A 26,481-nucleotide genomic window follows, 5' to 3' on the forward strand; every position below is an offset into this window, starting at 1 on the left:
ATGCAGAGATGTGATTGGACGGCCGAATGAGCCAACGAGATGCTCGGAATCCTGTTGGCGCCAGCGCCCGGTAGGGCCGCGACGTCATAGCCCCGCCCGCCGGCGGAGGCCCCGCCCCGCTCGAGGGAGCCCTGCACGCCCAGCCGCTGGCGGGCGCCACGAGTTGAGTTGCAGTCTCTGTGGCGTCGGGGTTTCCCGGCTCAGCACATTCCCCCTCACCCCCCCGGCCGCCCCGATATTAATAGCCCTGCATCGCCCATCCAGCTGGCCTAGAGCCCCTCCCACTCTCGAGTGTCTCCCTTCATCTCCCCAGAAAACATTCAAAAGAGCTGGGTGCCTGGGGTTTCTGTGAAATGGGGATTGGGCTCCCTGTTTCCCACCAGCGAAGCGCAGTAATAGGGACAGGAGGAGGTCCAAAGGGCAGCTTCTAGAGAGGTCTGCAGCCACTATTATTATCATCATCTCCGTTGTAGACATGAGGAAACAGACTCAGAGAGGGCCAGTGGCTTTCCCAAGGTCACACAGCGCCCAGAGGCGGAGCCGGAACGCGAACCCCGAATCTCCGCCACGGGATCCATTCCAGTGCCCCCAGATTCTGCAGTCCTCTGGCCCCTGGGCAACCTCTCGCCTGGTCCAGACCCGAGCGCCCTCGCCCCGATCCGGCCCCTCCCTCCTCCCCCATATTTAGCGCGAATCCGATCCGGGGCTGGGCCGGGCGCTACTTAACGAGGCCCCCGTGTTCTGGAGAGCGCGGAGCTGGAGCCAGGAGCCTGAGCAAGATGATGATGGTTATGCAGCCCGAGGGTCTGGGGGTCGGGGAGGGGCACTTCGTGGGCGGCGGCGGCGGGGGCGGCGAGTATATGGAACAGGAGGAGGACTGGGACCGCGACCTGCTGTTGGACCCGGCCTGGGAGAAGCAGCAGCGGAAAGTGAGTGCTCACCCATTTCCAGATGGCAAAACTGAGGCCTGAGAAGCCGGGCGGTTTGTCCTTGGCATCTCAGCAGGTCAAGGGCAGAGCCTGTCTTGACCCAGAGTGTCTCTCCCTCGCCCAGGCTCTGCCCATCCGTCCTCTGCTGTCCCCCAGGGCTGGAAGAGAGGACTGGGAGCCTTCATGAGGGGTTTAGGGTGACAAGGGGAGTTTCTGGGGTCCCCATCCCCAGGGTTCATTCCCCTGGGCTCACCGCCCCACTTCTGCTGGCGAAAATGGATTGAGAGATGCAAGTTTGAGGGGTTTGGGTAGACTAATCTTTCTCCCCACACCCCCACTCTCTAGTTTAATATTCCTGGCCCGCCTCGAGGGCTTGCAGCCAGGCAACCGGGTGACTTGGGAGTGTGGGGGAGGGGGAACCATCCTAGACCCCCCACCCCCACATCCCCTCTGGATTCTCTCCATCCTGGCGTCCATAGTCACTCTGTCCCAATTGTCAAATGAGGAAACAGGCCTAGAAAGGGGCAGACATAGGACCCAAATCATATACTGCCAGAAAAAGGAACCCCCCAACCTGAGGGTCTTTGCTCTTTGCTTGCCCCACCCCCCACTGTTTCCCAAGATACCCCTCCCCACCCCAGAGGCCCTGAGTCTGCTGAAAAGGCCACGAGGTCGGGAGGAGGGGAGCCCTGGGTCCCCTTACGCAGTAACCTGACCCTCTGGCCAGATGGACACTTTGTGCTGAGGCAGCGCCTTGCGGGAGGCTGGAGAGGGGCACGCGGGCAGCTGCTGCCCAGGCCCAGCCTTGTAGGGCCCTTGGCCCCCCTCCTCGATCTATTTTCACTCCCCGACTTTCCCAAGTGGAGGGGGCAGGACACCTGGGTTCCCAAAAGAGAAAATGATCTGGGCTGGAGTGGGTAAACTGGGGAGCGGCGGGCCAGGGGTAGGGAGGACACCATGAGGTCATTGGACCCTGCTCAGCATTTGCCAGTAATACAATTGCCATGCCAATGGTAGGACTCTAGGAAAGGTCAGGGAAGAGAGGTGGATCTGAGAATTCCAGGACTTAGAATCAGAGCACTTCCGCTGGGTTAGAGACAGGAGATGACCCCCAGGGCCAGGAGGCTTAGCTGACTCGGCTGGGGTGCCCCCGGTGACGCGCCTCCCCGCAGGCTCCTCCTGCACCTGTCTCCAAGCAGGGCTGCGGTCCTCTGGTCCAGCAGTCTCCCGGTGATGTCATCCCTGCCCCTGCCTCCAGCTGCCATCTGTTCTGCAACCACTCCTCTGCCCAGTCCCACCCACCCAGGCCTCTCCCAGATCCAGGTCCACATGCCCCGCTTAAGACACAGGCTACTCTGTAACTTGCTTTCATCACTTAAAAAGATATCCGTAATATCTTTCCAACCCAATTTAAAGCCACCCACCTCATCTATTCATTCAACAGCCGCACAGCGTAGATGCTCTGTAAATTAATCAGCATCCCCTGGAGTTGGACATTCTGGTCATTTTTTTCTCGTGTTTATTACAATGTAATGAACATCTCTGCACTCGGCTTTAGCCCCACCCCTTCCCCGCTCCTCCTCCATGTCTTGGAGCACTCCCACCTCCTCCCGCTTGATGCCTGAGTCCTCTTCATTCAACCTCCAAAACATTCATTCAGTATTTTTTTAGGAGGTCCTACTATGTGCCAGGCACTGTTTTAGGTCCCAGGAATTCAGCACGGGGCAAAATAAAGCCCCTGAGTCAGGGAGCTTATATTCCAGCCAGGAGCAAATGTTTCTATCTCATCCAGCTGGTCCTGCCCCGTTCCCCTCACTGGCCCCCTCCCTCTCTCACGCTGGTCCCAGGCGCCAACTCCTCACTTCTCCCTTCTGCTCTGCCAAGCCGTTTGTCTCCCCTCTGCAACCAGGATGAGCTTTCTACAACACAGTTCTGCCCACCTTTCTCCTCTGTCTGAAAGCTTTCAGGATCCCGAGGGAATGAGCTTTCCTCACTCCCTGTTGCCCTCGGGATCAAGTTCAAACTCCCTGGCTTAGCACCCAAGATGGTGCATGACCTGGCCCCTGCCGCCCCTCCGGCCTGCCTCTCACCAGTCACACCCCAACACCCCCAGCTTCATTCCGGCAGTGCCCAGCGAGCTGTAGCTCCACAGTCCTAGCAACTGTTTCTCGCCGCTAACACTCGTCCGCGTGGCTGTCGCTGCCTGGAATGCCCTTGCCTGCCCTTCTCTGCCTGAGTGACTCCTGTCCTTCCATCACGGCGCTGATCAAATATTAGCCTTCGCCAAGACGTCCCCCACCTGATTTGGAGAACTCCGCCCCTTGACTCCTCAACACTAGTCTTTCCCAGCACTTTTCAGATGAACATGACTCTTTGATTGACTGTGACCTCCTTTAGGGCCGGGACCCCGTCTCATTAAATGTCATGTTTGACAAATGAAATAATGTCCCTTCCTCTGCCATGGAGGCCCCACCCAGACCTGCCTTTCCCCTGCCCCATCCAGACCCAGAGCATCTCCGACTCCAGGGTTGGAAGGAACTACAGAGAATCCAACTGCTCTCTCCTGCGTGGGGCCCCATCAGTTAGTGCTCAGCACCCACTTACACACCACTGGTGATAGGAAGCTCACTCCCTTCCCTGAGCAGTGACAGCCTCTCAACTATTTAAAGCATCACCTTCCATGTCCAGCTCCTAGGGCATCTTAAAAGCTGATCTGTGGAAAGGAAGCTGGCTGAAGGAAATAATTCCAAATTACTTTCAGGGCCACCTCCCCGGAGTATCTGCTTTGCAGTGGGGGAATGCTCTGAATGCTAGAATCCTGCCAGGTCGGAGGAAGAAGGAGCTGAGACGTCATGGCGTCTGACCCCTTAATTGTACAACTGGGGAGACTGAGCTCAAGAGAGGGCAAGGGGCACACCCAAGGTCACAGAGAGGGAGTAGCTCAGCTGGGTTAGGGCCCAAGTATGAATTCTCCAAGGGCTCTACAGCCGATGGCAGAATCCAGGGCCTGGAAGCTTGGGAGGTTGGTGGAATCTTGTGCACCAGGCTCCGGGTCATGCCCATCCCCAAAAGACAAACAGCTGTATACCAGCCCTCCCGTCCCAGATGGAGGCTGAGGCTGAGGCTGATTCTGGGGAGAGAGGAAAGGCAGTCACCTCCAGAAACCAGGTCAGGCCGGGCCTGATCCTCCACGGCCTGCAAAGCTCTCACACCCGCATAGTCTACTTGGAGGCCGGTTCACAGCAGCCCTGGGAGGCCCGTGAGATAATAACACAGGGGCACAGTGCTTTGGGCAAAACCCTCAGAGCCAAATGTGCTTCAACCCAGAGTTTTTCAGATTTTAGAACGGCCATTTCAGCCTGCATTAGCCCTTGTGCCTCAAAGGGTCCAACACTTTGGAGTGTCTGCTTTACCATTTTCGAAGTCCCCCTCCAGTGCTTGAGACTGGCTGAAGCTGGAGTCCTGGCGGCAGGTGCCCCTCATCCAAACTGGGACCTGCATGGGCCCCAGACCCCATTTCTCCTCTTCCAGGAGGACTAGAGCTCAGGGAGGGAAAGGGCCTGGCCCCAGATGCACAGCCAGCCCCGGGACTTGAATCCCGGCCTTCGGGCTCTGAGACCTACCTTGACCGAGAGGCCTGAACACTGTCCTCAGCCTAGGGTCTAAGCATTCTCTGCCCCCAGACCTTCACTGCCTGGTGCAACTCACACCTGCGCAAGGCCGGCACCCAGATCGAGAACATCGAGGAGGATTTCCGCAATGGCCTCAAACTCATGTTGCTCCTGGAGGTCATTTCAGGTGAGGGGTGCAAATCAGAGCACAGGGACCCCAGGACCTAGAGGAGTCCAGAGGGCTGGGGAAATATGGCAGCAGAGCGCTGGAAGGGGACTTGGTGGGGGAGGGGGAAGTTTGAGGACAATGTCTTCAGCTTCCTCTCATGACCTTTGACCCCTTGACCTCTCCTCTTACACCCAGGAGAGAGGCTGCCCAGGCCAGACAAAGGCAAGATGCGCTTCCACAAAATCGCCAATGTCAACAAGGCCCTGGACTTCATTGCCAGCAAGGGGGTTAAGCTGGTGTCCATCGGTGCTGAAGGTGAGGAGGTGGTAGGAGGAGGCCTGGTCAGGGGGTGGGGGGAATTCCTGACATCAACAAGTCACCTCCATGGGGATAACCACCCATGCCTCACAGGAGGGAGTGTAGGGACCAAATGTACCCAAAGTGCCGACACAGGACCTGACACCTAGTAGATGTTGAGTGAATCTTTTTTTTTCCCTGAGGAAAATTAGCCCTGAGCTAACGTCTGTGCCAGTCTTCCTCTACTTTATATGTGGGTCACCATCACAGCATGGCTGACAAGTGGTGTAGGTCCATGCCTGGGATCTGAACCCGTGAAGCTGGACTGCCAAAGCGGAGTGCACCAAACTTAACCACTACACCACGGGGCTGGCCCCTTGATGAATCATTTTAAGTAAAAAGATTGAGCAACTACTAGGCGCCAGCCCAGGGATGGGGGATAAGGGCCAGAGGGTGGAGCAGGGCGGAAGGTAGCTGAGGCCTGGTAGTACAGACCTTGAACGCCAGGTGGAATCTGTCCTCACCCTCTGGCCTGCAGAGATCGTCGACGGGAACCTGAAGATGACCTTGGGCATGATCTGGACCATCATCCTTCGCTTTGCCATCCAGGACATCTCTGTGGAGGGTGAGCAGTGGGGAAGCAGGTAGAGTGAGAGGGCTGGCCCAGACCCCGCCCCAACCAACGCTCCCCCCATCTCCACCCAGAAACCTCGGCCAAGGAGGGCTTGCTCCTGTGGTGCCAGCGGAAGACGGCGCCGTACCGCAATGTCAACGTGCAGAACTTCCACACCAGGTCTGTCAGCTGATCAGCGCATGCGCACGGGCCTCTGCCGGGCCCTAGGGCCCCTGTCACAAGCCACAGGGGAGGAGAGGTCACCACCAAGTTCCCAGAACAGTGACTGGAAATAGGAGGACTGAGTCAATGTTGAACTGAATCCAGGAGGGTGAGAGAGAATCCATGAGGAGGGAGGAGGGGAGACATCCCTGGAAGGGCATTCCAGCCAGGGGGAACCTCCTGAGCAAAGACTTGGAGGCCAAACACATCTAGAAATTGGTGTGGCCCAAGCCTAGGGGAGGTGAAGGAATTGTGATGAGCTCGGGGGGGATGGCGCAAGTCTGGTAATGAAGGGCCTCACATGCCAAGCTGAGGAGTCTGGACTTTACCCCCCTGTACACATGACATTGTCTTGATGGGGGTGCTCCTGCGAGGAGGGCAGAAGAGGGCCCCAGCTTGAACCTGGGCTGACCTCCCTCCTCTCTGCCCAGCTGGAAGGATGGCCTGGCCCTCTGTGCTCTCATCCACCGACACCGCCCTGACCTCATCGACTACGCCAAACTGCGCAAGGTAGGCCTCCGCCGCCCCCAGCCCCAACACCCCAACCTCTGCCCTCAGCTGACCTTTCACCTCTCCTCCTCACACCCATCTAGGATGACCCCATTGGCAACCTGAACACTGCCTTCGAGGTGGCGGAGAAATACCTGGACATCCCCAAGATGTTGGATGCGGAAGGTGAGAGGAAGCCCAGCCCGGGCGAGGACTCCACTTACCCGTCTGCAGGGTCCAACCGCCACACCTGGAATGCTCCTCCTGGAACGCTCCGCCCCTCACCCCACTCCCTGGTCAGAATCCTTCCTGCCACAGGCCCCTGTCTCCAGGCCCCCTCTCTCTCATCCCCCTGCCCCTCTCCACCCAGAGGAAGCAGCCTCCCTGCCTCTCCCCTTACCTAATGGCTCCACCCTCTGGGAGCATATTGGTCCCTCAAGATTGGGAGCTCCTCTGGGAAAGATGCTGCCTCTGGCCCCTTTGCCCAAACAGGGTGTTTAGTCAATTGAGGGAGCAAACACTTTCTGAGCGCCTCCTGTGCCTGGGGTGTGTGGGCACTGATGGACGAGAACTTGGTCTGGCGTCTGAGGAGTTCGTGGACTTGGGGAAGAAACAGACAGACAGATGGAGTCATGGGAGGGTTAGCGACATCAGGCAGTGTGGACTGGTACCTCATGAGGGCCACAGTGTCCGCTCATGCACCCACTCCCTCGTGCTTTCCTCACCACACAGAGGGGGAGGTTGCTGGGCCCTGGGATGACCAGAGGGCTTCAGGGAAGAAGACACTGGGTTTGGGGTAGCTGGAAGCTAGTGGCTGTGACTAAATGTCTCTGCCCCCTTCTGTCCCAGGGGAGCTCTTTGCCTGGGTGGGGGCATGAGTCCATTCCCCAGCCCTGGCTTTGGCTAATGAACACCTCACTGCCATCCCCCAGACATCGTGAACACCCCAAAGCCCGATGAGAAGGCCATCATGACCTACGTTTCCTGCTTCTACCATGCCTTCGCCGGGGCCGAGCAGGTAAAGGCACTCATCTGCTGGGCTGGGCTCGTGCACCCAGGGGCCCAACCTGGGCCGCATCCCGACAGTTGGAGGTGCCAGGCCCCACGTGGATGGGAGTGCTACGGCCCCACCTGCACATCCTCGGTCCTTGGGGAGCTCAGGAGCGGAGGCGTCTGGCCTCGAAGCTCCGTCCTCATCCTAAAAGATGTGCTCCCCTCATCCCTTCCCCGCTTTGCATGGGTCCAGGTTTTAAGGGCATCACACAGGGAGGCTGGGTTGGGGTGTCTGCGGCAGCTTGTTCTAACGCCAGCCCTTCTGCCCACTCCCACCGCAGGCGGAGACAGCTGCCAACAGGATCTGCAAAGTGCTGGCGGTGAACCAGGAAAACGAGAAGCTGATGGAGGAGTACGAGAAGCTTGCCAGTGAGGTGAGATGGGCCAGAGGGCCTTTCCCCTTCCCCGACCTGGGCTCTCCCAGGCCCGGCTAACCGCAGGTCTGCAGAGCGCCCCCCCTCCTCAGAGCAGCCTTGGCCTTCCCCAGCCTTCTCCTGCCATCTTCACCCATCTCTTGCCCCTTTCTGCCCATCCAAGCTCCTGGTCATTCAGTGATTCACTCATCATTCATTCATTTATCCATTCACTCATATTTAGGCAGTCTCGTGGCCCTTTGCTCTGTGCCGACCTCTACTGGTCCCTGGACTCAGAAATTAACGATCCTATTCCTTCCCTGACTAGTGGGGACCCCCCCCCATTCTGTCCTCCAGTACCCCCCCTCCCCCTCTGCTTGAGGCCCAGCCTTTTGGCCACAGGCTGGGTGTGGGTGGAGATGGGTGGATGAGGTGAGCAGGCCAGCTCAGAGCTCTCTGCTCTCCCCCTGCCTGGCCCTGGCAGCTGCTGGAATGGATCCGCCGCACCATACCGTGGCTGGAGAACCGTGTGGGCGAGCCCAGCATGAGTGCCATGCAGCGCAAGCTGGAGGACTTTCGGGACTACCGGCGCCTGCACAAGCCACCCCGCGTGCAGGAGAAGTGCCAGCTGGAGATCAACTTCAACACGCTGCAGACCAAGCTGCGGCTGAGCCACCGGCCAGCCTTCATGCCCTCTGAGGGCAAGCTGGTCTCGGTGAGCCAGGCTGGGGATGGGGGTGACTCCAGCTCTGCCGATGTTCCCTGGGTGACCTTGGGCTCTGTGTCCCCGTCTGTACAATGGGTGAACCGTGATGGAGGGCACCTCTGCCTGTCCCACAGGACATCGCCAACGCATGGCGGGGGCTGGAGCAAGTGGAGAAGGGCTATGAGGACTGGCTGCTCTCGGAGATCCGGCGCCTGCAGCGGCTCCAGCACCTGGCTGAGAAGTTCCAGCAGAAGGCCTCCCTGCATGAGGCCTGGACCCGGGGTAGGTACCTCTCATGGGGCTGGATTCTGTCCTGGGGTGAAGACTGGGAGGAGGGGGTGGTCCTGGCAAAATGCACAGGTCAGGGCTAGGTGTTCTGCCAGTTAGCTAGAGACCCATTTTCTAGTCCCACCCGGACTTGCCGCGCAACCAGGTCACTGGCCGTCTTTGGGCCACAGTGTCTTTATCGTAAACTCAGGCCCCTAATCTCTCCTGGCTCTGGCCTTCGGCAAGTCTACTCTGATTAATTTGTCATTTAGCGTTTTGTTTGTATGCATAGCAGGTGTCCAAAGGTGAGTCTCCAACACTCAAAGTTTGACTCAAAGTTTACCGATGCCAAAATATTGCGTGAGTCAAATATAGCATGCTGTATGAAAACACTCATTCTGTATCTCATCAGGGGTTTTAATCCTACAAATGAATGAGTCCTGCCTAAAAATACTAACAACCATTAATAATGGATTATGGGCATAATGAGTATCAATGGTTTGATATAACAATTCTTTACATATACAGCCACTGATGGGACCCTGTGGAGGTCTCTGAGCCTCTAAAACTCAGTTACTGTCTCTGCATAATGCGGAGGCACTCAACAAATGGTCGTTGTGCAATTATTATAATTATGGGTTTTATTTGCATAATTATGGTAATTGTTATTCTCAAAACACTTTTACATTCATCATTGATTCATCCAACAAATAGTCATTGAAGGTTTACTAAGTACCAGGCACCGTGCCAGGCGCTGGGGACACTGGTGAGCAAGGGAAACCGGCTCAGGGGCTCATGGGGCTCATGGAGTCGTGGGGAGGCAGTTACCAAAACTGTCCGAAGGACCACCCTGAGCGTGGAGGGGATGCTGACGTCATTTATGGGCCATGCCCTGGAACGGCAGCTTCACTTAACTTTATCACACTAGCGCCTCAGGCCAAATCCCTAGGGTAGACTGGGCAGGTGTGGGCACCTGCATTTCACAGAGGAGGAATTTCCGTGGTCACACAGCCCGGCTCGAACCCCCTGCTCCTGCGGCGGCCGCCGCTGCGTGACCAGAGCCGGGCCTCTCTCCGAGCAGGGAAGGAGGAGATGCTGAGCCAGCGCGACTACGAGTCCGCGTCGCTACAGGAGGTGCGGGCGTTGCTGCGGCGCCACGAGGCCTTTGAGAGCGACCTGGCGGCGCACCAGGACCGCGTGGAGCACATCGCGGCGCTGGCCCAGGAGCTCAAGTAGGCGTGACCCACTACCGGGCCCGCCCCCAGCGACAACGCCCCTCCCTGGCCCCGCCCCTCGGCGTCAATCCCCGCCTCACTCCCATGCCCTCAAGAGACTTCCTTCTCCCCGGTTTGGTAACCCTGCCTTGGTACCCAGGTCGTTCCCCATCATCACTTGTCCCGCGCCCCTCCTCCCGTAACCCTGTCTCCATCTCCCGACCCCGCTCTGCTACGCATACTCTTCCCCACCGGCGCTGGGCCTGTCCCACCTCCGTGGCCTGCCCGCTCCCTTCAGCTCCAGGCCAGGTCTACTCCCCCAAATTCTCTCCATCAGCCTTGGCCTCGCCACCTCCTCCTGTAAACCCGCCCTTTTTTGCATAACCCGGCCCCCAAAACTCAAAGCCCCGCCCCTCCCTCCAAGCTCCTTGAGGGATTGGAGTTGAGGACCAGTGGGGGGCTCCCCTTCCTCCGAGGAACTCGCTGGGACCCCTCCTCCCCAGGAAAGCTCTGCTTAACCCCTATCTACCCTGGCTGTCTCATGCCTTCATCACCACCCCGGGAGGGCAGGCAAGGAGGAAATCTGGGCTGGGGTCTGGCCCACAGTCACCCTGCTTCTCGCTCCCAGTGAACTGGACTACCACGAGGCAGCGTCGGTGAACAGCCGCTGCCAGGCTATCTGCGACCAGTGGGACAACCTGGGCACGCTGACCCAGAAGAGGCGGGATGCGCTTGAGGTGAGGCTGGGGGCCAGGAGCTGGGGGCTGGGGACTGTAGGTGGGTGAGGGGGGCCCACTGGGCAGGCTGCTGACTCACCATCCCCACCACCCCTAGAGGATGGAGAAGCTCCTGGAAACCATCGAGCAGCTGCAGCTGGAGTTTGCCCGGCGGGCAGCACCCTTCAACAACTGGCTGGATGGCGCTGTGGAGGACCTCCAGGACGTGTGGCTGGTGCACTCGGTGCAGGAGACCCAGGTGGCCGCGGGGGTTCCAGGTGTGGGGGGACTGGATGGGATGACAGGGAAGCTGGCCTAAAATCCTATCAGCCACTCCTGTGGGCTCCTGAGGAATGGGGACGGGAGGAAAGCGCCAGTTCTTGAGTGCTGGGCTGGGAGACAAAGAGGCCTGGGTTCTTAAGCCAGCCCCGCCCTGGACCAGCTGCGTGGCCTGGAGCACGTCGCTGCCCTTTCTGTTGCCTGTGGGAAGTGTGGGGGCACTGGCTGATGCTTCCTGCCTGTTGCCCCGCAGAGCCTGCTGACAGCACATGAGCAGTTCAAGGCAACGCTGCCCGAGGCTGACCGAGAGCGAGGCGCCATCCTGGGCATCCAGGCTGAGATCCAGAAGATCTGCCAGACGTACGGGCTGCGGCCCAGCACCACCAACCCCTACATCAACCTCAGCCCGCAGGACATCAACACCAAGTGGGACACGGTCAGTGCCGCCTGCGGCCTTCCCTGCCTCCCAGCCACTCCTGTGCATTCTAGCCACCCTGAAACCTCAGGTGTCCCCAGATGTGGAGAATCACGTCCACCTTCGGATCTGGAGTCTGCCACAGCCTCCACGTGGCGTCAGACAAGTCTCCTTGCCTGTCTTGGCCTCATCTGTAAAATGGCCGTAACAGCAGCATTTTCCTATCAGGCCTCACGTGAAGTAGAATTAAATCTGGTGTGTGGACATCCTTTACAAAACAGCCTAAATTAGTCGTAAATGGTGCACTGACCCCCTCTCACAGATGAGGAAACGAGCCTAGAGAGGTTGAATAACTTGCCCAGGAGCTTGTCCATATAGCCCAGACAATGCGGCTCAGAGCAGCAGGTTCGAGGCACTGGAGCCCATCTCCCCTGAGAGCCATCTCCTGGCCCCCAGAGCTGCCCCTGGCACAACCACCCTCCTTCGCAGGTCCGAAAGCTGGTACCCAGCCGTGACCAGACACTGCAGGAGGAGCTGACACGGCAGCAGGTGAACGAGAGGCTCCGGCGACAGTTTGCAGCTCAGGCCAATGCCGTCGGGCCCTGGATCCAGGGGAAGGTGGAGGTAAGGCCTGGGTGGAGGGGCCACCCCGGGGGAGTGCAGCCAGGGCTGGACCGTGGCGAGCTGGGGGCCCTCATCCTGCCCGGGTCCCCCTGCAGGAGGTGGGACGCCTGGCAGCAGGGATGGTGGGCTCTCTGGAGGAGCAGATGGCCGGGCTGCGGCAGCAGGAGCAGAACATCATCAACTACAAGAGCAACATCGACCGGCTGGAGGGCGACCACCAGCTGCTGCAGGAGAGCCTCGTGTTTGACAATAAGCACACCGTCTACAGCATGGAGGTGGGGCCACGCCCGCGCAGAGGGCAGGGGAGGCGGCACTGGTTGGGGGAGCCCGGGGCACCGCCGCTGGACACAGCACGTCTGCTCTAGGAGGGTCCCCCATTGTAACCATGGGGCTACTGAGACCTAGCAAGTGGAAGTGACCCATCCGGTCACAGAGCAGTCTAAAACCAGGCCAGGATTGGCCGTGGCTGCTTGATCAATACTTAATACATAATAAATCATCAAACTTTAAGGCAGGGAGGGCTGCTGGAGGTCACTCAGTGGAACCTCCAGATGCGGACAGAGGCCCAGACAGGGGGAGGACTTGCCCAGGGTCACACAGTGGGTTGGCCGGGAGCTAGAGCTAGGGGCCAGGCACTGGCCGCCCACTGACTTGGCCTGTCTCCTGCTCTGCCAGCACATCCGCGTGGGCTGGGAGCAGCTGCTCACCTCCATCGCCCGCACCATCAACGAGGTGGAGAACCAGGTACTGACCCGAGACGCCAAGGGCCTGAGCCAGGAGCAGCTCAACGAGTTCCGGGCATCCTTCAACCACTTTGACCGGGTCAGCAGGGGCCCAGGCCTGCGGGGTGGACTTGGGGGCTGGTGGGGTTTGGGACCCAGCCTGACATCCGCTCACCCATCACAGAAGCGGAACGGTATGATGGAGCCCGATGACTTCCGGGCTTGCCTCATCTCCATGGGCTACGACCTGGTGAGTGTCCCCCAGTCCCATCCCAGGAGTCCCTTCAGTGCCTCCCTCCTACATACTGACCACCTACTGTGTCCTTCCCACCTTCACATACATGATCTCACTTCCTCCTCATCACGCCCACTGGGGCTGGGTAGAATTACCCCATTTCACATAGGGGCTGTCAAAGGCTGAGAGAGAGAAATTAACCTGCTCAAAGACACACAGCTAGGATTTGGACCCAGTTCTGTGTGACTCCAAAGCCTGAGCTTGCAACATTTTTACCTCAGAGAAAGGGCACTACAGAAAGCCCCAGAAAAAAGATCAGAACCAATGAGCCACAGGGGGCATTGTCACGGGCAGGAAGCAGATCTCAGCCTAGTAGAAAGGACTTGCTGAAGCCAGAGCTGACTAAGGCTGCAGCAGACGGTCTATGGAGAAAGGAAGCACCTTGTCACCGGGGTTGTCAAGCCAAGGCTGGACAGTCCCCAGGAGGGGACATCAGGAGCCCTCCTGGCTCTAGCACCCATGGGCATGGTGTCTGCCGTCTGTCCCTGCAGGGGGAAGTGGAGTTTGCTCGCATCATGACCATGGTGGACCCCAACGCAGCTGGGGTCGTGACCTTCCAGGCCTTCATCGACTTCATGACCCGAGAGACAGCCGAGACTGACACGGCTGAGCAAGTTGTGGCCTCCTTCAAGATCCTGGCGGGAGACAAGGTGAGTCCCTGGCGGCAGAGGGGGCTGGCGGGCCGGGGCAGGGAACAGAACCTGTGGCCCTCAATGCCTCTTCTCCCCCAGAACTACATCACCCCTGAGGAGCTACGGAGGGAGCTCCCGGCCGAGCAGGCTGAGTACTGCATCCGCCGGATGGCGCCCTACAAGGGGCCTGGGGCTCCGGCTGGGGCCCTGGATTATGTGGCCTTCTCCAGTGCCCTCTACGGGGAGAGCGACCTCTGACCTCTGACCTCGACCCCTGAGGTTCTCCACGCAAGTAGGAGTGAGGTTGCTCCCTCTGGCTGATCCCATGCATCCCTTGGAGCAAGGGCCCCAGAGAATGACCAGCCAAGTGCTTATGAATAAAGATCCATCGAGGGGCCTCTCTCCATCTCCTTTTGGTTCCTGGAGCAGAAGGTGGGCCCTCAGGTTCCTGGGCAGGACCAGCTACCCGACCTTGACCCTCAAGCAGCCCCCACCACCCCTCCTTGCCCTCAGGGATTGAGCATTCACACTACACTAGGTCCCAGGACACCTCTTTATTGCTGTTAGAAAAGGGTGCTTACACCGTGGAAGGGAACACTGTCCCCAGATCCAGGGGGACCAGAAAATTTAGAGCATCACACAGAGGGAAGCCGGGGCGGGAAGCCAGACCCTGCTGAGGACAGAGCTGGGTTTAAGACCAGAATCATTTCTTCCCACCTGCTCCTTACTAGAGCCCAGCGTCCTTGCCCAGCTTCGGCTGCCAAGACATCATCCTTCTCCCAGGATCCTCCTAGCTACCACAATTCAGCCAAGGTGCAGCTGGGGAACTTCAGGGTAGGAGCTGGGTGGAGGACGTAGGGACCGTGCCCCTAGCCCAATGCCCTTTGCTCACCCTGAGGTACCCTGTCCCCCAGCCAGCTGTGCCTCCTGGGGAGGGGCCTGGACATGTAGGGTAGGCTGGGGAAGGGGCCGCTCTGGTCAGCACCACGTCCTGAGCTGGCGCTCCTCAGTTCACCACCGCCGAGCTGGCCATAGTGTTCACCCCACAGGCCCCGGACCCACGATACAAGTAGTAGTAACCCTGGGAGAGAGGGGGGTGGTGAGGGCCCTAGGGCGGGACGGGGGCTGGAGGGCCGGGGGCCGAGCGGGCAAGACTCACCTCCTCACCCCAGTCAGTGCCCCAGCTGTTCTTGATGGCCCAGAAGGGGACTGCAGAGCCTGGGGGGGTGCGGAGTGCACGGAGTCAGGGCCCCAGGCACTCTGCAAATATCTGCTGGGGGCCTACCGGGGGACAGGTGCTAGGAAAAGAGCAGAAAGCGAGACAGGCCCACCCGCCACCTTCCTGGAGACCTGGTGCAGATCTGGGGTTTGCGGACGGCACCCACCCCCTACCTCTAGCAGGTTATTCGCCCCTAACAGGTCAACCTTCCACCGCCTCAGCTTTCCCAGAGCCCAAGGCAGGGTAAGGACAGGGTCCCTAGGCATTCCTCCGATGTCCCCTTCCAGAGATCCTGAGATGCTGTGGTCTAACCTCTGCCTGTGACCTGGGGTGGATGGGAAAGGGGGTCAGTGGAACTCACGGTTGCCATAGCCCACGAGCAGCACAGCATGATCAATGAGCCAAGGGCTGCAGAGGGGCCGCAGTGGGTGAGAGATCCCGTGGCGGTAGAACTGGGTGGGGGGAGAATAAAGGAGTGGGGAGCCAACTCCAAGGAGAAGTGGGGGAGGAGGCACCCAGAGACAGAGCAGGGGCAGTGGGGTGGGGGCCTTACCTGCATGCCAAAGGCATTGATGGCGACGGAGATGGGGCCCTTCTTGGCCAGCCAGGCCGCCAGCTCTGAGACAGGGGAGGGGCAGCATCAGGGACACCCAGGCCCCAGCCCCACCCCCTTGGCTTGTCCTCACCCCATCCCTCACTCACTTTGCTCATTTTTGGTGAGCTCCACTGAATCGTTGATGTAGACCTTGGCCTTCTCTGCAGAGAAGCTGCAAGCCTGCAAGTGGCCATGGTAGCTGTAGTCGTCCTCTGTCTCCAGCCCTCCTAGGGAATGGTGGGGCGGATGGGGGTTAGCAAAAACACGGACCCATTTACCATACACTCGTCTTCTCCCAGCCAGGGGCTGTGCTAAGCCCCTTATACACGAAGTCTCATGTTCCTCATCCACCCCAGGCCACAGGCCACCCCCTCAGAGGGACAGCCTCATTCTAGGGGTGACACAACTGAGGCTGAGGAGGACGGGGGAGGAAGCGGCGAGAAATGTGGCAGAGATGGAACTCAAGTCCCAACTTCTGACTCCTCGCTCATCCCAGCATTCCTGGGATTTTGACCTTGGCTTGCTGGTCCTGCTCTGACAGTCTGCTCCCCATCTGGTCCAGACCCCTGCCAGGCTCCCAGACCAGTCTCTGTACAGCTATCTGAGTCCCTCAGCCCTTCGGCCTTCTGCCACTGCAGCCCGCTGCTGAACTGAATTGCCAGTTTAGGTCAATACCTCCCCTCAAGGGCGAGGCGTGTCACTACCTGGTTTAGCAGCGTTACAGAAACACAGACCTCGGAGCAGCGAAAATACTAAGACCCCCCTGCCCTGCACCAGGAACCTGACACATTTCTGTCCTCACTTGCTACTCAAGGCAATCCTATGAGGTGGGCGTGATTTCACAGAGGAGGCAACGAGACCGCCCTGAGAGAGCTGACTTGCCCAGGGTCTTCAGGCAACCACGGTCAGCGTTAAGACGTGAACCCAGTTCACATGATTCCCAGGCTTCTGTCTCTCTCCCTCACACGGTGACTTCCTGTGGAGGGAGCAGTGGCTCCCGATGCCCCTCCTGACCCCACTAATGCATACCCAGAGTCTTTATGGCTGAGTAGGCGTTGGAGGGCAAGCCGCCCATGCAGGCCTTGTCCACCTTGTCACAGTCCAAGAGCTCTAGGAGACAGAAGGCCGGTCCCGAGGAGCCCTCTGGAGGGGCTGGGCTGGGGACAGGGAGGTGGAGCGGGATGCTCACCCTGCTCAGAGAGGGAGAGCAGGGCACCCCGATTCAGGAACCACTGGCCTTCCACATTGCCTGTGACTGAGAAGGCCCAGCAGGAGCCGCACATGCCCTGCAGAGAGATGGCAAAGTCAGGGCTGGGTCCTCTCAACAACCCCAGGGCAGTCCTTATGTCCCACCCTCACTTCTTAGGGGTCCAACCTGGTCCTTGACTTCAGTGACAGCCCCCTTACTCCTCCAGTCCCACTCAGGTGGGGCGGAGTCGCCGACAGACTTGGCTCGGCGCATCTTCACACCTGGTTCTTCTTTCAGGAGGGGATTCAGGTAGATGGTGCGGAACTCCTCCTCTGTGGGCAAAGGTGGGCAGGGCATGTGGGGAAGAATGTTCTAAGCCAGCCCTGACCAGGGGCCTTGGGAGCAGGTCCCGTCTCTTCCAGGATCCATGAGGGCTCTGGCTACCACCCCTACCTGTGAGGTCACTGAACTTGGTGACGCCGTACTGAGCTGTGCCACGGTCCAGGGCCTGGATCTTCTGCGCTCGTACCATGTTACTGGCAAAGATGGACATGCGCCACTGGGCTTCTGAGGACCAAGGAACAGGAGAAGGGGGGCTTGGACCCCAGGCAGATCACAAGAGGGGCTTGGGGCTAACAGGCAGAGGTTTCCCTGGGGAGTAGGTGGGCTCTGGATCAGGCCTGAAGCGCTTTTCCAGAAGGACAGAACCCTGCGATGGGGAGGGGTGGGGGGCCAGACCTGCACGCGATAACAGTGGGAAGTATGATCAACTTTTGTGGCTAAACTGAGGTGATGACTTTCCAGGTGTGATGGCAGAACCAAAATGGGCTCCACTGGGCATCCCCAGACAGGAGGTGGTGGGGAGGCCTCCAGCAGAGAAAATCTGGCCTGTGTCCCATCCCACTCTACCCAGAATGATGGAGGCCCATGGCTTCTGACCAGGAATATCAGATGTGAGAAGGGGCCAGGTACCTGAAGTGGCTGCCCAGTCCTGAGTGGCTGGGCAAAAACTTGGGGATTCAGGAGTCCTTGAAAGGAGGCACTGCCTTTTGCGTCCTTTCCCTCCCCAACACCAAGGTGCCAAGTTGGAGGGAAGGCCCTGATCTGATTAGGACAGGTACAGCCAAGGCTGGGTCCTCACCCTCCTTCGTCTCATAGGTCCGGTTATAGGTGGTGACAAAGTGCTTGAAGATTGAAGCCATCTTCACAGAAAAGTCCTGGAAAGGCAGAGGGGTCTTTACAAGGGGTCCTTCTCAGACTGACAAGGGAGCCGCAGGCTAGGGTGAGAGGAAGGAAGGGGAAATAAGGCAGCAGCCTGCTCCCCAGAGACAGACAGCCTCCTCACCTGGGTCTGGGACTTGTTCAACAGCGGAAAGACTGAAGTGAAAGACTCGCTTTTGTCATCTGGATAGGGTTAGAACAAAGAAATCACGGCTGAACCCAAGTGAAGTCTGATCTGGGCTATCCCAGCATCCTTGGGCTATCCCAGCACCTGTAATCTTGGTATCCACTGGGCCACAGTCCCGCCTCAGAAGCATATGTTTTCCTAGCTCATCAAGGACTTCGAAGCTGCAGAGCTGGAGGGAGAGGAGGTAGCTAGTCTGGGGGCCTTGGCAAGTTGGAGCTGGAGGCTGGCTCCTCAGAGCCTCTAAGATTACCCCTAAGGCAATCACCCCCATAGTGGAGAGTGAGGCCCCTTTAACCACAGTGTCTCTGGTCCTCAGGGCCTGGGAAATGACTCGGTGGGGCAGCTGCTCCTCCCACCCCTTCCTCTTGGCTTGACCCATCATCCCAACTGCTGCCAGACACAGCCTGGGGGCGGGGAGTCGCAGCAGTTCCATCACTCACCAGGGTTTTCTTGGACACAGGGAGTTGGCACACCGTGGGGTCGTTGCAGGGCGGCTCCTCTAGCGTCACCTTCAGGGAGTACAGCGACCCCCGGCCCGCCTGGATGGAAGGGCGGGTAAGGCGGGCACAGCCACTCCCTCCTCAGCCCGTCCTTCTTTGGGCCCACAATCCTCCCGTGTCCCCACCCCTCCCCAATCAGCAGAGGTTCGATTCTCTCAGGAATCCAGCACCCCCCACCCCAAGTCAAGGCCAAACTTCCCACATCCCTCGGATCAGGGCCCCGCGCACCCCGCACCGGGAAGGGTCCGTCCCCGGCGCGTCCTCACCCGGCGGACGCGACCGCGCACGGCCCCCAGCGCCGCCCGCATGCCGGCAGCCCGGCCGCGGTTGTACATCTCCAGCGCGAAGCGGGCGGGCCCCAGCAGCTCCGGGGGCGCCGGTTCCCAGGCCTGAGCGCCGGCCACTCGGCGGGGCGGGGCGGGGGCAGCGCCCGGGAGCAGCCCCAGCAGCCACAGCAGCTGCAGCCAGGGCGCCATGGCGAGGGCGAAGCCGCGGCCCGCACGCACTGACCGCCCGACGCGGTGACCAACCGATGGGGCGGAGCCGGCGGCGGCCGGGGGACCCGCGTCCCTCTCACGGCTCCTGGCCGCGGGGAGCGGCCAATGGGCGCCGGCCGGGGGCGCCTGCGCACTCGCTTATTTACGGGAGGCACGTGGGGCGCACAGGCGGCGCAGGCGGGACGGCGCCAGCCCCGCGGGCAGCCGGGGCGCGGCCCATGGGATGACTCCGACCTTGAGTAATCCTCTTAGATCTTGGAGCTGCTGTTTGGGGAGGAGAAAGGGCGCTGGGCGGAGAATAAAAATAATAACTAACACTTATTGCATCCTTATTATATATTACGCACTATATGCCGTCTCCCTTTAATCGTCAGCGCAACCCCGTGAAGTGAGTGTTATCCCCGTTTTATAATTGAGGAAATAGAGGCTTAGCGAGATTAAGTGGTTTACCAGAAATCTGGTAAGTGATAGAGCTGGACTTGAACCCTGGGAGTTGGCTTCAGAGCCTGAGTTCACAGCTCGATTGTCTGTTTGAGGCCCCTCTTCTCATCTGCAAAACGGCAGATAATATTCCCTGGACTGGCGGCGCCTCAGGCTGCTGTTGTGAGGACCAAAGGCGAACACGCAAGCATTAGGTAATTGCTAAAGCAATGTGCAGAGGGTTGGGACTGTGCTTGTGTTCTTTCAAGCGTTCACCGCTGTGTTCCAGCGCCTAGCAGGAAGAGGCACAAACAGATGCACGAGGACAGTGCTGCCTCCTCGGAGCTCACAGTCTAGGGAGACAGATGAGAAAAAGACGTGTTTCTGCAAGATGTTAGCAGCTAGCAGAGAGGAAACAGGGCAGAGAGAGTTTCAGGGATCTGGGGAAATCACAGAGGAGGGTGGAGTGTAGGTTTGGGGATGGAGAGTAGGGGAGAACTGATAGTAGTCCAAAGCTCACTTCTTACCCCAGAAGAGGTCTGAAAATATGAAATGACTTTCCAGCTGCCTGGAAATTCGTGCTGAAGCCAGAGCAGAGCCAGCTCAGCTCCCGGCTGAGGTGTGAGAGGAGAGGCCCTGAGGGAGTCCAGCAGATGCTGACCCCTCCCTGCTGGGGCTCTCCCCAGTCTAAGCTCTTTGGGGCACCCTTTGTCTCTCTTACAGGACACAGTCCCAAGTCCTTAATGAGGCTCCCTCACCCCCTCGAGGTCCAGTCTCAACTCGGTCCTCACCCGGTGCTATGCACTTGACACTCCAGCCTCGCTCTCTTTGCATCTCCTCGGAAGTTCAAGCTCTTGCACACCTCAGAAGCTTCACACTGCTTTTCCCTTGGCCTAACTCCCAGACACCTTTCAGCTCTCAGTTTAGAGGTCACCATCTCAGGAATGTGTCCCTGGCCCATCCCCACCGTCCCTGTCTAGGCTCGATGCCACTGCCTCTGTACCCCAGACCTCTAGCCCCAGGAACTTCCTCTCACATTGGACTGCAATTTCCTGTTCACTTGTGGGTGTCCTCCACCGAGCCCGGAGCTCGCTAGGGCAGACACCTTGTTATTCTGCTCGCTGCTGTTTCCTCAGCACCTAGCACAGTGCCTGACCCACTTGTACCTGCTTAATAACCATTTGTTGAATGAATTAGTGACTCCCTTGGCATGCCCTGGAGTTGGCGTAATATTACCCAACTATTGTTTAATGTGTAGTTTCACCTTCTAGAAGGATGAAGGCTGTGACTATGGCTCTCACTGTCCTGGCAGAAGAATCTCCGAAAAGCCTGCCATCATTCCATCATTGACCCAGGACCCCTACCCGTGTCTGTGGAAGGCTACCTAGCCACACGGTACACTTCGTCTCCTGAAAGGTCTGAATGAATGAAATGAATTATGAATGAATTAAAAATAGGACTTTCTAAGGCCCCAGCAGAGGCAGCAAGACTTTTCTTAGATCCAGGTTTCCAGAGATCCCCATTAGTGTCATATTTGCCCTTTGTGGGAAACGGTCATCTTTCCCAAAGTCTGTCTCCTGGGCACTGGAGCCACCTGACAAGTGTCTGGGGAAAAGGGTGGCTCACCTTCTCATCAGAGTGAGGCATGAGAGCGTAGTTATATTTAATGGAGTGGGGGAGGAGGAATATATTTATATATATATTTCTTTTTTGGTGAGGAGGATTAGCCCTGAGCTAACATCTGTTGTTAATCCTCCTCCTTTTTTTGCTGGAGGAAGACTAGCCCTGAGCTAACATTTGTGCCAATCTTCCTCTACTTCATATGTGGGTTGCTGCCACAGCATGGCTGACGAGTGGTGTATGTCCGTGCCCAGGTCTGGGCCTGCGAACCTGGGCTGCTGAAGTGGAGTGCACGGAACTTAACCGCTAGGCCACAGGGCTGGCCCCGAGGAGGAATATTTTTTAAAGCCACACGTTACCTTGGGCAATTCTCACAACAACCTTCGAGAGAGAAATTGTACAATTACAAACGAGTACGCTGAAACCAGGGGCATGCCAACATTCAGAAGCTGAGCTGAAAAGAGAGAGGCAGCAGAGGAGACTGGGAAGAAATGGACGCTGAGGAGGCGGAAGACTACGAGAGGGTGATGCCAAGAAAGTGGAAGAAAAGAGTGCATTTCAAGAAGCAGGAGTGGTTGGCCGTGTCGAATGCCATGGAGGAGGCAAGTAAGATGAGGAGAGAGAAGTGACATTTGGATTGGGCAACAAGTATGTCACTGGGGACCTCATTAAGAGTGTTGGGTTAAGGAGAGAATGTGAGAAGTGTGGACAATGACTGGGGACAAAGATTTCAAGAAGTTTTGCCACGGAGGAGAATAGAAAACAAAGTGATAACTGTGGGGTGTGGGCATCTAAAGAGCGTTTTTAAGGGGCTGGCCCAGTGGTGTAGTGGTTAAGTTCACACACTCCACTTTGGCGGCCAGGGTTCGTGGGTTTGGATCTCAGGCACTGACCTAGCACTGCTCATCAAGCCACGCTGTGGCGGCATCCCACATACAGAATAGAGGAAGATTGGCACAGATGTTAGATCAACGACAATCTTCCTCACCAAAAAAAAAATAAAAAATAAAAAAAAATAGTGTTTTTAAGAGGGAGACACTACATGCCTACGGGTTGATGGGAATGACCAAATAGAAAGGGAGATAGTGATGATTCAGGAGAGAGAGGGAAGAATGGCAAGAACAAAGAGCTTGAAAGATCAGGGATGGTATATTAGTTATCTACTGCTGTGTAAAACATTACCACAAACTGAATGGCTTAAAACAATGCATATCTATTAAATCAGTTTCTGTGGGTCAGGGGTCAGGCCCAGATTAGCAATCAAGGTGCTGGCCAGGGCTGCAGTCTCATCAGAGTCTGGCCTGGGGAAGGATCCGCTTCCAAGCTCACATGGTTGTTGGCAGCATTCAGCTCCTGGTGGGCTGCTGGACTTGGGCCTCAGTTTTTTGCCATGTGGGCCTTCCCAACATCGCCACTTGCTTCCTCAAAGCCAGTAAAGGAAAGTGAAGATATTACAATCTCATACAATAGAATCACGTACACATAATCCCATGTATGGATCACTTCTGCTGTGATCTGTTGGTTAGAAGCAATCAGAGGTCCCTTCCACACTCGAGGGGAGGGGCTTACACAAAGATGTGAATACCAGGAGGTGGGGATCATGGGGGCTGCTTTCGTGTGTGTCTGCCCCTGCTGCTCCCCAGAAGAGTGCCCAGCACACAAAAATATTAACCACAGCAAGATTAGCAGCTAACATTTAATGAGCACTAACTACATGCTAGGCACTCCGTGTTCTCAGCATGTCCATGTATCAGCCCATTTAGCCCCACAACAACCTCATGAGACAGGTGTGACGCAGAGGAGGAAACTAAAGCAAGAAGAGAGTCAGTCACCTGCACAAGTTGCAGAAGCGGTGAAGGATAGAAGCAGGATTTGAATCCAGTTCCAATAGTGGTAAAGATTTTGCGTCTCAAACTGGCCTCTGCAGACCCCCGGGGGTACACAAGGCATGCCATTTAAAGCCAAATGATAAACAGAGCATTGTTTCTCCAAGCACACGCAATGGACTAAATAGATGAGTCTCCCAGTGGCCTGGGGGGTGTGACGGGTGGGGAGTGGGCGACAATGCATAGTCCTGGCTTCTGGTTCAGGAGGTCTGGGTGAGGAACGTGGAACATGAGCACTTGTGTTTGAAAAATATGCCCTTATACATCAATTTCTACGCTGGAATGAAGTTTATTTGAAATTTATTTTCTACTGGAATATGCCCCCAGAGTAATCGGGATGGTGTGCAAAATTTGCTACACTTTTAAGACCTGTTTCCAATGAGATGGCAGTTGCTTGCAGCTCACCCTCAGGTCCCAGGGTAATGGGTTGATTTCATCCTCTTCTGCCACCAGGGTTTGAGAAGGCCTGTGCCATTTACACGGAGGTAAATGCTGCCTAGAAATGAAAACGTCTAGGGGATGGCCCCAAACCTAGCACATGGCCAGATGGAAATGACCTGCCTGGGACAAGGTGGGGCAAATGACAGAAGGTTTGCCTGGGAACGCTCACCTGATGGATGAGAATGACGGTTAACAACTGTATGGTCTGAATCCATTCCAGACAACTCTGACTCACCTGTTGACTTTTGAGAATGGCGGACAACTAATGCAAATTTTACCCGGTAAGTAAGATACTTCTGTTTTCTAAGCCTCGGTTCCTCAAGATAACAGAAATCTTCTTCTGGGGCTGGGAGATGGGAGAGATTAGAAAAGATGGCAAAATCACAGGCTTTAGAGTCCGACTGACTGGCCTCGGTTCTAATTCTGGTTCTGCCACTTCAAATTGGCTGTGTGACTATGAGCAAGTTACTTCACCCCTCTGAGCCTTTTGGTAGAAATAAGGAGAGGTCAGAAATGTACCTCATTTATCACATCAGTTCTAGCCTTCTGGCAAAAAAACAAACCAAAACAAAACAAAACCCTTGCAGAGAGAGTCCTAAAGGGAGGGATGAGAAGTGAGAGTATAGAAGCCCAGGGCTTTGGGAGGGCCCTGAAGGAAGGAAAGGCCAATAGAGCAAAGCGTAGGTGGCTGGGCTTTAACACACACCACATACACCGGAGATCTCAAAGGGAGACCTACTGTTCCTGGAAATTTGGATTTGAACTTGGAGGGGCATTTGTGGTTATCACATTAATAGGGGCTCTTTTGGTCCTTAGCAGACAGGGCCAGAGATGCTAGACATCCTTCAATGTTTGGGACAGCCCCACACTACCAAGAGTGGTTCCATGTCCTGCCAAACTTTCTAATGTCCTGCTGGTCATCTACGTAAGTGGAAAAACCTGTTTATAACTCTCTGCACCGAGAATCCTAACTCTGTTGTCTATGTAAATACATGATATCATGTTCACGGTTTTGGTGAATTTTCCAGAAACACTACTGGAGTATAAATCAAGGGGAGAATTTTCCTTGCATGAGTTCAGATCTTTACAAAGGGCGTTCACCATTTCGGAAGGTCAGGTCTCAGCATGCCGGGTCAGTCTGTATTTGGAGCGGTGTCAGTGATCACAAGGATCAGTTCATTATGTCTTTTGACCCAGCATGTACATGTGGAAATGCAGATTTCTTTTGCACAAATTACTTTCATTTTATTTTCCCTTGATTATTTTTTTTTTAAGATTGGTACCTGAGCTAACAAGTGTTGCCAATCTTCTTTTTATTTCCCGCTTTTTCTCCCCAAATCCCCCCAGTACATAGTTGTATATTTTTAGTTGTAGGTCCTTCTAGTTGTGGCCTGTAGGATGCCACCTCAGCATGGCTTGATGAGCAGTGCCATGTCCGCGCCCAGGATCCGAACCAGCGAAACCCTGGGCCGCCGAAGCAGAGCACGCGAACTTAACCACTCGGCCACAGGGCCGGCCCCTTTCCTTGATTTTTAAAATTATGTGGTTAGGTAGGATATTAGCTACGAATTTCATTTCATTCTTTTACAAATACTCACCAAGTGCAACTATGCATCAGGCACAATCTAGATGCTGGGGATGTCAAGAGGGCCTTGTAAAATATTTGTCGTTAAATGGCGTGTTGGATCTGACACAGTTGGCGATTCACTGGTAGGCTCACCCGGGTTTTCATCCTAACTCCACCGTGACCTGGGACACATCTTTTCCCTTCCCGAACCTCAGCTTCCTTGTAGATTGCATAAGATCACGCGGCCTCTCACATCTGCTCACTGAAAGGTAGCGGTGGACATTTTTATTATGTTGATTGATTCCTTTTTGGCACAGGTACAATAACACCCCTTTACCTTTTTAAATAATTCCTCAAACTCCATTGCCTAGTTACCTTTTTTCTTTTGAGGCTCTTCCTTGCTCTCCTACCTCTAAGTTGTCCAGAATCTTCAGTGATTTATTTAGTCCGAAAGAGCGAGGGGTGGGAACTGGATTCTAAGGGCGCTGGCTGTGGTCTGAGCTCTCTTACCACGCGGGGTGCGCGAGCCTGGGAGCCCACTGCTGTTATGACTTCTCCCGACACACGGTGGCGCTGTTGAGTCTGGTCCTGGACATTCCGAGTGTCGTGAGCCCTGGACGGAAGTTGAGGGGCGTGCTGTCTGTGCCCTCACCTCCCATGCAGACACTGCCCTCCAAAGCACGACCCCTGGGCCAGAGGCCAGGGCCAGAGAAGAGTCCGGCATCACTGGACGAAAATCAGCCCTAATCTACATCCCCTACGTGCAGCTAAAAATTAAAGCAGAGATCAGGCCTCTGAGCTTCACACCACCTACTTGACATCAACTCTTGGATCTCAGACTCAGCCAAAAGTGCATATGGTTTTCATCCCCAGCACACTTCAGGAGTCCCCCATCTCAGCATATGGCATCACTATTCCTCCAGCTGTTCAGTCCAGAGACCTGAAGTGTCCTTGATTCTTCCCTTTCCTCCATGTCCCATGTCGAACCCGTCATCAGGTGCTCTGCGTTCCATGTCCCAACATCGCCCAAATTCGTCCACTTATCTCCATTCCCTTGGCCACCGCTCATGGCCACACCATCCTTGCTTGCCGGACTGGATCCACTCTTGCTTCCAATAATTCCCTCTCCACGCAGCAGCTAGAGGGACCTCCTTAAACATAAACTGGACAATATGATTAAAATTGCCTTTTAGAATAAGTTTAAAAAGTGAATCAAGGGACCAGCCCCATGACTGAGTGGTTAAGTTTGTGCGCTCCACTTCGGCAGCCCAGGGTTTTGCTGGTTCAGATCCTGGGACCGGACACAGCACTGCTCATCAAGCCATGCTGAGGCGGCATCCCACATGCCACAACTAGAAGGACCCACAACTAAAAATATACAACTACGTACCGGGGGGCTTTTGGGGAGAAAAAGGAAAAATTTTAAAAAATTGAATCAATATATGGGGCCAGCTGGGTGGTGTAGCAGTTGAGTTTGTGCACTCTGCTTCGGTGGCCCAGAGTTCACCGGTTCAGATCCCAGGCGCGGACCTA

The 26,481-nt window shown here is 56.5% G+C and overlaps 2 protein-coding genes and 1 long non-coding RNA gene across 6 annotated transcripts; 1 reads left to right on the top strand and 2 right to left on the bottom strand.

The window, feature by feature from the left end:
- Nucleotides 1–311: 311 nt before the first annotated feature.
- ACTN3 (actinin alpha 3) lies at nt 312–14,004 on the top strand. 3 transcript variants are annotated; one of them, NM_001163869.1, is made up of 21 exons: nt 757–929; nt 4,613–4,727; nt 4,905–5,024; nt 5,545–5,631; nt 5,712–5,799; nt 6,273–6,351; nt 6,435–6,516; nt 7,263–7,348; nt 7,665–7,757; nt 8,221–8,451; nt 8,577–8,724; nt 9,791–9,941; nt 10,552–10,660; nt 10,758–10,898; nt 11,172–11,354; nt 11,823–11,957; nt 12,053–12,232; nt 12,633–12,779; nt 12,864–12,929; nt 13,466–13,624; nt 13,706–14,004. In NM_001163869.1, the coding sequence occupies exons 1-21, from the start codon at nt 780–782 to the stop codon at nt 13,862–13,864; spliced, it is 2,709 nt and encodes a 902-aa protein (NP_001157341.1). In that variant the 5' UTR covers nt 757–779; the 3' UTR covers nt 13,865–14,004. The 3 variants fall into 3 exon arrangements, with proteins under 3 accessions (XP_005598238.1, XP_070084488.1, NP_001157341.1); XM_005598181.4 differs by having other exon boundaries at nt 312–929; nt 12,633–12,929; nt 13,706–14,003; XM_070228387.1 differs by having other exon boundaries at nt 312–929; nt 13,466–14,003.
- Nucleotides 14,005–14,145: 141 nt separating this feature from the next.
- CTSF (cathepsin F) lies at nt 14,146–19,148 on the bottom strand. Of its 2 annotated transcripts, XM_005598328.3 has the most exons (14): nt 18,784–19,148; nt 18,458–18,556; nt 18,102–18,186; nt 17,955–18,013; nt 17,751–17,826; nt 17,063–17,176; nt 16,796–16,941; nt 16,610–16,706; nt 16,450–16,530; nt 15,528–15,647; nt 15,379–15,443; nt 15,187–15,277; nt 14,766–14,824; nt 14,146–14,687 (listed from the first exon to the last, which is right to left on the bottom strand). In XM_005598328.3, exons 1-14 carry the CDS (start codon nt 18,991–18,993, stop codon nt 14,613–14,615), a joined length of 1,377 nt encoding a protein of 458 aa, XP_005598385.2. In that variant the 5' UTR covers nt 18,994–19,148; the 3' UTR covers nt 14,146–14,612. The 2 variants fall into 2 exon arrangements, 1 of the variants encoding a protein (XP_005598385.2); XR_011424133.1 differs by lacking the exon at nt 15,187–15,277 and having other exon boundaries at nt 14,766–15,150; nt 18,784–19,126.
- A 3,100-nt stretch (nt 19,149–22,248) lies between these two features.
- On the bottom strand, nt 22,249–25,497 carry LOC138916757 (uncharacterized). The gene is made up of 3 exons (XR_011424134.1): nt 25,324–25,497; nt 24,980–25,210; nt 22,249–23,727 (listed from the first exon to the last, which is right to left on the bottom strand). It is a non-coding gene; the product is annotated as an uncharacterized lncRNA (long non-coding RNA).
- Nucleotides 25,498–26,481: the final 984 nt, after the last annotated feature.

Source organism: Equus caballus, chromosome 12, assembly GCF_041296265.1.
Source record: "Equus caballus isolate H_3958 breed thoroughbred chromosome 12, TB-T2T, whole genome shotgun sequence".
Taxonomy (NCBI): Eukaryota; Metazoa; Chordata; class Mammalia; order Perissodactyla; family Equidae; genus Equus; species Equus caballus.